Source organism: Oryza brachyantha, chromosome 10, assembly GCF_000231095.2.
Source record: "Oryza brachyantha chromosome 10, ObraRS2, whole genome shotgun sequence".
Taxonomy (NCBI): domain Eukaryota; kingdom Viridiplantae; phylum Streptophyta; class Magnoliopsida; order Poales; family Poaceae; genus Oryza; species Oryza brachyantha.
Window position 1 is genome coordinate 8,318,933 of NC_023172.2, and position 11,983 is coordinate 8,330,915.

Sequence of the window (11,983 nt, forward strand, 5' to 3'; positions counted from 1 at the left end):
ATCAATTAGGTGATTAATTAACATAGTAGTACTTTTGTATCATCTTTTGCTATAGCTTGCCTACGGTACTCTCTATGATTAGTATTCTACTACCAGTATCGAGAGAGAAGAATTTTGATTATTAATTTAGAGCACTACTACCGGTAGGAAAAATATGCTACTACTAACAGTTGATGTGATACTATAAATAGATCCAGTTTATTATATTAGAAAAATAAATAGTCTTAAATCAATTCTATTATTGCAGAACACCTAGTTTTGCTATAATAAATTGACTCATGGATATACTGATGCTATTAGTTTAACTGCTTTTAGTGAGGCAAGGAATGTGCGGCTATTTTAAGTGTGTTAAAGTATGTACGCACTCACGGCTACGATTTGTGTGCGTGTGGATCTTAAAATGTACTCCCTCCATTTTGAAATGAAGCATTTCTAGCGTTATCTAAATTCATATGAATGCTAATAAATCTAAACATATATATAAATTATATATTCATCCATAAATAAATTTAGATAAGACTATACAATATAAAATGGGGTAGGAGCCGATTCTATTCTGGTACATTTTTCCCCGGTTACTGCTCATCGTTCTGTCATTCTAAAAGTGGGCTTCAGGACAGTCAAAATCTATGGTAATTTGTTCCAACTTTCAGAGCACTTTTTTGTGACTTTGCCAATCTAATTATAAGTTGCCATCCAAACGTTGGGTCTATTTCATAACTAGAGCATCAGAGCAAGAACAAACATTATAGTGTGCACCGAAACTAGCGCAAAGCAAAGCCACGACACAAGCAATATTAGAGCAAGGTCAATAGTAAAGCCAGCTACTGGCTCCAAAAACTTTTCATATCGTCAAGAGCTATCTTATAGTTAAGAACATACAATAAGCTGGTTATAAGCTATCATTGATTAAGGCCATGTTTGTTTCTACTTAGGATTATTGTAAGCTGGCTTATTAAGCTAGATTGCTATAAGCTGGATTATGATAAACTGGCGGAGAATAAGCTGTAATCTATTTGTTTATCAGATTATTAGATAGGCTAGATTACCAGGTTTGCATAGCTAAAGTCTGGAATGGCCTCAACTATTTTGGATGCAATATCTATTCTTGTGTCTGTATAACACAAATAAAAAGTTGAATTTAGCTAGATAAAAAATTGAATTGGCTAAATAAAAATTGCTACATATTTGTAATTAAAACATTCAGGCCATCACAGAAAACAAAACAAAATCAATGCCAACTAACAGATACCTATCTGGTGGTTTGTCATCCTTCTTCAGGCACATAGCTAATGAGCATCATTGTATTGACGTTGATTCACTAAACGACATCGATAATTAATCAAGGTTGCACTGCTGTTAATGGATCGATTTATCAGATCGGTTTTTGCAGAGTATTTCTCTGTCCCGTAAAACGACGCAGCACCTAACGATGGATCGACACCACCGTCGCGAGGGCGTCGCTGGCCCAGTCCGCAGCCGCCGCTTTTCGCCGCTACCGATGCCGCCGCCGCACTGGAGTCGATATCGTGGGGAGTGGAGATTTCTGAGATGAGTTAGGAGGAGGAGTTGGGGGATAAGCAAAGGTGGGTAATTACTTTAAAATATTAAAGGTCAAAGGATCTTTAGCCAATCAATAATCTGAAAAAATCATATTATAGTAATCTAGCTTATAGATTATAATAAGTTTTCACAATAATTCATCTGTGTCTTTTAGATTATTGCTAATAAGTAAGCTTACAATAATTCTAAGTGGAAACATACAGGGCCTAAAGCACTTGAATATTTAATACTTGCACAAAGAAATCAGTTATTGGGATCAATACTGTCCTCCATCTTTGTGGCCACTTTGTTGCCTACGGATGCACAACATGAGTGATTACAACTTAGCTTACCGATGCATGACAATGGAAATCTTGATCGAGTGATCGAGTTATTTTTTTTACATGTAATCTGAGATTTAGCATCTGCTGTAGTTAGCACTAAAATTAACAAGTAGCAAACTAGTTCAATTTATTTAGCTATCACTGTAGTAGCGTACTGTCTACCAGAGCAGCCAACAGAGGTTTGACGTCCTATTACAACAGAAAGTAGACGAATTTAAATCTAACTCATATGCTTTAGAAAACCAACAGATGTTTGAGTTCACATTATATATGTATATATGTATACACACAGACACAAATGCTTGTGCGGCACCGGGTAAGTTATTTTTTATTATACAAATTAAAATAAATTTTAAAAATAAATTACATGTTCAGTTAGGAAAAGTAAAGTGTATCAAAATTATACTGGCAAGCAAAATAAATAAACTTATACATAGCACATTTAGGTACTAAAATTTTAATGTAAAATTTGGCATCTCCTAATTAATACCTGGTACCTTTGCAATAACTGTAAAATTAATATATATATATATATATATATACACCAGGCAAGGAAAAAAAGGAAAGCGCGAATAAAACAAAGCGCGCGGGAGACAGAAATCGCATGGAAAAAGGAAAATTACGCGGGAGAGGAGATCGAGCTCCTGGCAGGAACAGGGATCCCGCACGCGCAGCTGATGGGAAATAGGAGATGAGATCGCACGGGATCTGATAGGGTTGTTGTGAGGCCCACAAAATAACACCGGCTACAAGGTAGCTATAGCACCTGAATAACTATGTTATCGGCGGGCGCAAGATTAGTCGCCCATTCTATTCTGTGTCCTCGTATCTCTCTCTACCACGCACGAATCTAAATGACGTATTATTTTTTACAGTCCGCTGAATCAGCCTATTGTACCTGCTCTTACAGTATAAGATGGGAGTTGGTTACCAAATCATACAGCAACAACTCAAAGAGTTAGAGCAAGTTTAATAGTATAGCCAACTACTGTTCTAATTCATTTATAGCTAATCTAATAGTCAATTCATACAATAACAACCTATAAAATATATATTACCATGTCTCACTTGTCATACACATATTATGTCTTGGATTACGTGCTGCAGCTAGCTATAAATGTGTAGCCCACTTTCATTCTCTCTCATATCTTATATTCTTAAAATATGTTTATATCTATCTTATAGTTTACTATTGTACCTGCTCTTAGAAGTGCATGCATGTCGCATGCTCAAAATGTATATTTCCTCTGGTTGTCCGTTGTAAAGGGATTTGTTATTTGTCTTCTTCAAGCTGTACACATGGCAACAAACAGAGTGATCAGTGGTAATTTGTCGAGATGAACAGGTAATAAAGGAACGAACTCGAAAGTGAGATTAGATGCAAAACAAGTCTTGTAGGAAATAGCTGAACAATCAATATAAGACGCGCGAGTGATCAGTACAAGACATTTTAGTTTACCTTCTAGTTTACATTTCAAAAGGTTAGGTACCCGAGAGATTTAAAGAATGAACATTACTAATTTCAAAAACAATAACAACAGCCTTCAGCGTCGACCCAACAAAATCGCGGTAGACTAGAGATAAAACCTAATCGAGAAAACAGTAGGCAGCTCTATAGCAATTCCCAATTAAAAACAAACAAACAAAAAAATAGTTTACATGAAAAATATGATATCTAAACAGAAAAAACTAGATAAAATTTACAGTTTTAATATACAGTCAAAGAGAGAAAAAATAAAAGAAAAATATTGGGTTCTGCAAGTTCTCATGTTGACTCCATCATCTTGGAGCAAGAGCCAAATTACCTTCTTGCAAATTAGGTAATCAAATTCCACCAACGAGGAATCAGGTCATCTATATTTGGGAGCCATGTAACCATCAATTTTGTTTTCACAGATCACTCTCAAGATGTAGTTATGCAATCAGTTCAGTAATTACTCCACTCTCCATCTTGATTTCTTTAATGACGGCGTTTCCTCAGCTCATGAAAGTAACTGCCTTGCCCTTGCTAATCGTCAACGCATCGGCACAATCTAGCCAAATTCTATTTGTGAAGGGTGTTGCCTTCTTTCCTACACCATTAGATGTGTATGTAACTGCATCATTTTTTAATTCCCAGTGTCTCATTATCTTTTAGGAGGTTCTCAACAAACTCACTGCTTTGTTTTGAAGGGTTCGAGACATCGAATTGAATGGTTGGTTCCCCTGGTATCTTTCCGCAAAATATTTTCTCAATGGTGCAGCCTTTGCATGGCCTATATGGAGGAATCCACAGGGCTCTGGAGCAAATCAAGCACAAATTCACAAATTTTGCACCAGAGAGTTCAATTTCAGGAGCTGAAGGATCCTTCGAATCATGAACCTTTTTCCTTAAGGTATGGTGCAGGAGATTTCCCAAATCCACGTTTCCCAGCATAAGCAACTACAACTTCATTCAATGTAACAATTTGTCTCTGTAGTCTGTATCTATTCTATTGAACAAACAGACAAGATTTTGCTATGTCTTGGGACTTCCATAGACTTTTCCCATTGTTGGCCAATCCCTGAGGCAGATCAACTCTGAGTAAACATTATGAAGCCTAAGAAAAGCTTGAAAGAATAATGGCTCACCAACAAGATTTTGACCATACAGTAATTTCAGCACTCAGCAATCTTCAAACTATGACCAACCAGAAAGGTCTGAGATGCCAAGTATCCAACAATACAAATGGGCAGGAAACCTCAAATTCAGGTCCCGCAAGGAAAGTGGGCGTATTCAAGCCATTCAATAACCTGCCAGTTCATTGACAAAAGCAACTTAGAAAACTGAGACAACGCAGATTAGGAAATGTATTTTTAGGAAAACTTGGTCAAAGCATACATGTCCAAACTCAATAGCCTCTTCGCCAGAGGCTTGAAAAGGATGCGGCATGGGCAATGTAGTTGAGAATAGGGTTGACACCCTGTAGTGATTCTCTGTACGTAAGCAAAGATTCCCATAAGAGATTATAAGTTCCAGATGCAATTCAGAAGACAAAGGATAAGTAAAAGTAAAGGGATAGTTTGGAAACTTAAAATTAGCAAACGGGTGTTATACAGTCGCATGCATAAACAGGTGCAGCAGAGCCAAGTGAAAAATATAATCAAAATTCACAACACTAATCATAATAATATCCAGTTGAAAAACACTAGTTGCTGCAGCAACAAAATGCATTCGGTGATGATGCGTAATATTTTGGAACAATGAGTAAATTGCTGGAAATATAACAGCATCTTTGGTGTGTGTGAGTGTATGTTTGTAAAGGACTTACTGCTTCTTCTTCTTTAATTCAATGTTATGAAGCTCTCTGTGTATTCGATAAAAGGCCCAAAAAAATTGTTTTTGCCACTACTAGCATCTCCACCCACAACTAATCAACAGAAGATATTAAGCAAGTGCCTAGAATCACATGTAATCCTGGAAGAAGTATAAAAAAACAGTGCATATGGGAGAAGAGCAGCCACTTACCCATAACTGAAGCATAGAATGGATGTGAGCCCACAGCAAGACCAGAATCAATGGCGACCAGATAAGGAAATGCCTCCAAGCTTAGCAGCAGAAATGATGAAATTGGTGGGCTGTCCTGACAAAATGCTGCACATCCATTGACCCTATTGCAATACAAATAGGAACCTGAGATTAGCTGAAAGATACATGAAAAGTGAGCATCTGCATCTTATGAGCAAAATGCCATGCACCTAGTTTCTCTTCTTTACAAAAATCAAAGGTATGGATGGTGGGCCAAGATCTCAACAGTCAGCACTATTGGCCTAATTTTACACAACTTGAAATTTAAGGGGTTACCTTTTGTGTGTAAGTATAACTTGGAATTTGTCAGGAAGAATCTTGATTTTTGTACCAATCATCCACTAGACAACAGCCGCCATGGTAGAACAATGTCAACAATACGACAAATAAATTAAGGGTCAACAGGTGGAAACTACAAACTTTCAACAAGAGGAGAAATGCATACCAGGTCTTCAAAAATTATGAAATCTACTGCGAACACCATGATATGCTCATTTCATTTTTGATCTTTCCAACATCTGATGATACATCAACTTCAAAAGCTGCAACAACCATCAAATACACCATATAGAAGCAAATGTTTCTAGTACACTTCAACCTGATCAGCCAAAATGCTAAGTGACTTCCTGGCAAAATTTTGCACCATAATGCTCCATGTGCGCTCATTAGGTGCTATTCCACCACCTACTGCCCTGTTTAGAAGCATAGCAGCATCGTCAAGTAATCTAGCTTTGCAGTGCCAACTAATGAGAATATTGTATGTAATAATATCAGGATGCACATTTTCATTGTGAAGTTTCTCTAGGAGATTGAGAGCAGCATGCATCCATCCCATTTTGCACAAACCATTTATGAGCATATTGTAAGTGACAATGTCAGGAGTAAGCCCTTGGTTTAACATCTCCTTTGAGATCTGTAGAGCATCACGTACCCTTCTCGCCTTACAAAGCTCACTAATCAGAATGTTGTATGAAACATTATTTGGCTTAATACCCTTTTCTGCCATTTCTTCAAGCAGCACCAAGCTCCGATCAACATTCCCATCTTTGCACATGGCTTTTATCAGCCCATTGTAACTAGCAACATCAAGTGAGCAACCATGAAGTATCATTTCATTTGCAAGCCTCACAGCATCCTGCCACCTTCCGTCATGCAGCAGTGCATGAATGAGTGTATTGTAAGTAATTGCATTTGCAACAACACCCTCTTCAAGTAAGTTATCAAAAAGATGTTCTGCCTCCTCCATCTGTTCATTGTTGCACAAGTGATAAATTATTGTATTGTATGTGCAAATATCAGGCTTGCACCCTTGACTCCTCATCTCTGGAATGATCCTCATTGCCTCATCCATCCTACCATCTTTGCATAGCGCATATATCATTCCATTGTACCCGTGTGAATTAATAGTCAAGCCCTTTGCTGACATCTCCTCTAGCATTGCCCTTGTGTCATCCCACATCCCGTTCTTGCAAAAGGAATGGAGCAAGATTGTGTAGGTGACTACATTCGGAGCAAAGCCCTTCTTCTCCATTTCTCTGAGCAATCGCACAGCTGAACCAAGCCTTCCAAGCTTGCAAAGACCATGTATCAATATACTGTAGGTGTGTGCATCTGGTTGGCAGCCCTTCAAACCCATTGTCTCATACAGCTCCGTAGCCTCTGCTAGCTTCCCCTCTGCAAGACAGCCACCAATCACCGTGTTAAACAACACGTTATTCAGCTCCGGCACCCTCCCGAGCATTGCTCGTGCCTCATCCACCTGCTTCGCCCGGCACAGTCCCTTCAGGAGGAAACCATACGTCATCATGCCGGGCATGCAACCCTTCGTCATCATCCTGTCAACCAACCTCGCCGCCTCACGTACTCGCCCGAGCCCGCACAGCCCACGCACGACATCGTCGAACGTGTTGACGTCTGCGGCACACCCCATGAGAAGCATCTCGTTGAGGAGCGTGGCAGCCTCGTCGACCCCTCCCTGATCGCAGAGCGCGTGGATCACCGTCTGGTAGAGCACGGCGTCGGGAACGCACCCGTGTCGCGCCATCCCGCGGAGCAGCGCGAGCGCCTCGTCGGCGCGGCCGAGGCGGCAGAGCGCCCGCGCGGCGACGCCGAACGTGAAGGTGGTGGGCGGGACGCGGTCCTTGTGGACCATCCGGCGGTAGAGCGCGAGCGCGTCGGCGTGGCAGTCCGCCCCGGCGAGCACGGAGAGGACGACGTTGTAGGACCGGAACGACGGCTCGACGCCGAAGCGGCGGGGCAATTGGTCGAGCAGGTGGAGGGCGCGTCCGGGAGGCAGGGACCGGAGCAGCGGAAGGAGGAGGGACTCGCGGAGGGGCGGGGACCCGGGCGGGAGGGAGTCGAGGAGGGAGAGCGCGCGGTCCGGGTCGGCGCCGGCGCCGGCGAGGAGCGGGCGGAGCGGGAGGGAGGAGAGGGCCGGGTGGGAGGAGGCGTACCAGGTGAGGAGGAGGAGGGAGGTGGCCGGGGAGAGCGGGAGCGCAAGGAGGCGGCCGAGGCGGCGCGGCGTGAGCGGACGGGAGGCGAGTGTGGCGCGGAGGCGGGAGAGGTCGAATGGGGCGAGCAGCTCCGGCCAAGGCGTCGCGGCGGCGGTGGCGGCGGCGGCGGAGGGCGGGAGGCGAGGTGGGGGCTCCGCCATGCTGACGGATGGCGCTAGCCCGCGAGCGTCACCTGCTAAAGTTGAGTTTTAGCGCATGTGCCCGTTATCGTGCTGTGGGAGCCGTCAGATTGAACGGTAGGATAGCATCTCGATTGTGTTTTTTGATCGATTATCGGGGCATTCCCAACCTATAACAATAAATAAATATATATATATATATATTTTATAAACTCTCCATCATCAAGATATTACTCTTCTAATGTAAATACCACTATTCCCTACTTTAATTTGATGTTACTTATCCCACATGATATCTTGGATGCTGTGTAAAAACTATATCTTATGTAAGACATGATTTCATTCTCTTTTCTCATATATTCACTTGTTACATCATTTGGTAACTTATTTAATATTATGGACATTATCCTAGTTATTGGATTGGGAGTGCCCTTACAGTACTACACTATAGCATAGGCCCATGCTTCGCCACGGAGATAAAAAAATATTTTATATAAAATACCTAGCATGTATATGTGTCACGTGTACATTAGGCAAGCACGATATACAAATAATTTGTATTTAAATCAGCCTATAGGCAAGCACGATATACAAATAATTTGTATTTAAATCAGCCTAGAGAATTTTTCTAAGACAACCACAGATAAAACATATGGGAGGACGAACGTATCTTTTCTCTTATGCTAAATTTTCAAGCTTAAAATTTGGAGTTGATTTTATGGATTTTACATCGTAGTTTATAGCCGAGCCGGGTGGGCCGTCTTCGTGCGCACCCGCTGGACTGTGCCTCGGTGGGCCGTCCTCGGCCCCTTCCTAGCGCTTGGGCTGCGCCAGTAGCCCGCCTCGTTCATGGCCGGGCCGACGTACGAAGACAGAAATATCCATATTTTTTTAAGTAGTAAAGATAATGAAATTACTCTATTTGGTTCGTAAGACGGTAAGAGCTATTTTAAATTTATCTATATATGTGGTTATATAAGTTGTTTTATTCAAAAAATTTTATGTAGTTATATAAAGATGCAAGCTATGGTTAAAATATATCTAGTAATAAATTCTAAAAAAACATAATAGCGAGTAAATTTCAGGGAATTTGAGCGATAATTAAATCATCAAATATCTAAAAATTCCTGAGGTCACCCGGTACGGAAAGCAAAGTCGTACGGAGATTGTTGAGATGGTGTTGAATGGAGAGCCACGTCAGTCGGCTAAGTTATATTTTTGTTACTAATAGTGATGCCACGTCAGTCGGCTAAGTTATATTTTCAAAGAATTAATAAATTGGTTCTTATCAAACAGGAACAAACACATTGAAGTTCACGAAGGTGGTGTTTGGTTTTTAGTCCTATGACTAAAAATTAGTCTCTGGACTATCTTTAGTCTCTACTGTTTAGTTAGAGGGACTAAAAGAGACTAAAAGTGTATTATATATATAAATTTTTGTTAAGGGGTTGGTGTGAAAGGAAGTTCTAGTCCCAATAAGTATCTATAGAAGGGACTAATAGACTAATACAATTTTAGTCCCTTTTAGTCCCTCAGGGGTGAAAACGTGACGGATATTACCCGTCCGCCCGCCCAAATTAATTCGGGACAAATTCAGGTCACCAAATATCCGGAAGATAATATGGATTCAGAGCCGGGTTCGGGTATTTTTTTCTCAGATACAAATACGGGTTTAGGAATATAGTATCTGACGGATACAGGTTACCCGGCCAAAAAAAACGGATATTACCCGGTTAAATATCTGGATGTGACCCGGATTATTATAGCCCATCAAAAACTCATGTTGTATTCACATATTATTAAAGCCCAATAACAAGAAAATATCGTTCTAAGTGTTCCATATACATGTACATTAACTTTATTTATACTTCTTGTTCATATATACTAACATACTAATGATATAATTTAATGAATCAATTATGTTTCCTCACAAGTTTTGCTAACGCTAGTTGTTACTTTCATGATATAATTGTATTCATGATTTATGGAATAGTTGAATAGCTATTGTATATGTGGTATATATAGTTGTTGTTTTGATTTGATATCCGAATAAGTATTCGTAACCGGGATAATTCGTATCCGTCTTAGCATGTATCCGTTCCGTATTTGTGCCCGGTATTATCCGTCTTCGTATTCGTATTCGACAATATCCGTATTTGACCCGATCCCGAAAAGAAAATATGGGTCAGGATACGGAAAGGATGCTATCCGACCCGGTTTCATCTCTATAGTCCCTCCTGTTTGGGTTTTTAGGGATTAAAAGAGACTAAAGTGGAGGGACTAATAGATTAGTCAAATAAACCAAACCGGATCTAAAGTGTAACTAATATATTAGAGTTTGTAAAAATGATAAGAAAATAATGAAGAACATTGTAGTTTTTTTCTTTATATATTGGTACATCTGATCATGAGATGGGCAAAGAATAAGATCTTTTTGTGATAATTGAGGATTTTTTTATATTGATTTTCTTTTTAATATTTATAAAAATATATTTCCATTTCATATATTTACAAATCAATATCTGAACACCTTCCGGGAGTGTGTTTTTTAAGAAAACGTTCTCTCAAAGGACTTTTTCTGTGACATCATACACACCGGCTGTGAGAGCTATATATGGGACGTTAAATTTTGCAGACGCCATCTTGAAATTCTCACGTAGCCTATAAAAATGGCCGCACCAAAATTTAATTATAGAGAAAAATCTAACAAATACCATTGATAAAAACTTAACTATAAGAAATGCTGTTGACAAGTGCAAATACTAGGAAAGGTCATCGTACAAACAAATTTATCTAAAAGAATGCTATCGCCTTTAAGGTTTCGTCAGTTAAGTTCTACGATGTGAATAATGTATTTAACGATAGACAGAACATAACGACGATAGTACTTTTCAGACAAAATGAATTTGTACAGTACCATTTCTTTTAACTCGCCCTTATTACAAAACGTTACAAGAAGACCATATGTAAAATTCATGTCATACCATCCACCCCTATTAAATTAACCCAACGTTTTTCTGCCACATAAAGAAACCCCTATAAAAGAAAATGCATATATATATATATATATATATCAATATACGAAAAGTTCTTTCTTTAACCCTAAACATTAAAAAAGAAAATAAAAAAACAAGACAGGCTCACCGAAATTTATGGGCCTGGGCCCACATGGACCAAATAATAGTTCACTTCACCACCACAGACCGTCTATCTAGGGTTTCAGCCTCCATATAAGGACTTGTCCTCTCCCCACCTCCTCTCCTCCATCGAGCCGCCGTAGCATATCTCGCTTTCGCCATTGACGGCCAGAGCTGAGCTCTTCTTCGTTTTCCCCTCTGGGATTCTCTCGCCGTTCGCCACTGACGACCAAAGCTGAGTTCTTTGGTTGTTTTTTCTTCCTCCTCGTTTTTGGTTTCCTCTGTGTGTGTTTGTGTGTTCGGCGAGGCCGGGACGGTGATGAGAAACCGCGAGAAAAAAAAAACACCATCTTTCGGGGCTGATCGGCGCCGCCGCGCGCCATGCTGCCAACCTCTGCACTTGCTGGTGTTCTGGTGTTCTTGCTTCTCTCTCTCTGAACTTGTTCTTTCTTGTTTCTTTCTTGGATGGGATCTCGTTAGGGTTTGTGTTGGCCGGTGACGAAAAACACGATTAAAAACACCATCTTTCGGGACTGATTGGCCGCCCGCTAAGCGGCCATGCTGCCATTCGTTCTGCAATTCCGAGGCCAATCCAATCTGGAGATTTTCTCTCTGTTTTGCTTTTTTTGTTTGGTTTGATTTTTTTTGTGTGGATTTTGATGGGGCCTGTGATGATAAGTGGAACCAAAAATACCATCTTTCGGGACTGATTTTGGCTTTCAGCGGCCATGTTGTCACTTCCAAGATCCTGAGGTCTCTGATTTCGATATCTTAATTGAAA

General features: G+C 40.3%; 1 protein-coding gene and 2 non-coding genes across 3 annotated transcripts; 2 read left to right on the top strand and 1 right to left on the bottom strand.

The window, feature by feature from the left end:
• Positions 1 to 3,318: 3,318 nt before the first annotated feature.
• On the bottom strand, positions 3,319 to 7,794 carry LOC102716815 (pentatricopeptide repeat-containing protein At5g64320, mitochondrial-like). The gene is made up of 5 exons (XM_006662235.3): positions 5,879 to 7,794; positions 5,710 to 5,774; positions 5,374 to 5,516; positions 4,747 to 4,841; positions 3,319 to 4,658 (listed from the first exon to the last, which is right to left on the bottom strand). The coding sequence occupies exon 1, from the start codon at positions 7,583 to 7,585 to the stop codon at positions 6,017 to 6,019; it is 1,569 nt and encodes a 522-aa protein (XP_006662298.2). The 5' UTR covers positions 7,586 to 7,794; the 3' UTR covers positions 3,319 to 4,658; positions 4,747 to 4,841; positions 5,374 to 5,516; positions 5,710 to 5,774; positions 5,879 to 6,016.
• A 3,897-nt stretch (positions 7,795 to 11,691) lies between these two features.
• LOC121055649 lies at positions 11,692 to 11,792 on the top strand. Its single transcript, XR_005812683.1, has one exon. It is a non-coding gene; the product is annotated as a small nucleolar RNA SNORD96 family (small nucleolar RNA).
• Positions 11,793 to 11,864: 72 nt separating this feature from the next.
• Positions 11,865 to 11,959, top strand: LOC121055642. Its single transcript, XR_005812676.1, has one exon. It is a non-coding gene; the product is annotated as a small nucleolar RNA SNORD96 family (small nucleolar RNA).
• The last annotated feature ends 24 nt before the right edge of the window (positions 11,960 to 11,983 follow it).

What these genes read in the sequence shown, in the direction of transcription:
- LOC102716815 (XM_006662235.3), bottom strand. Translation starts at nt 7,585, where the DNA reads ATGGTCCACAAGGACCGCGTCCCGCCCACCACCTTCACGTTCGGCGTC.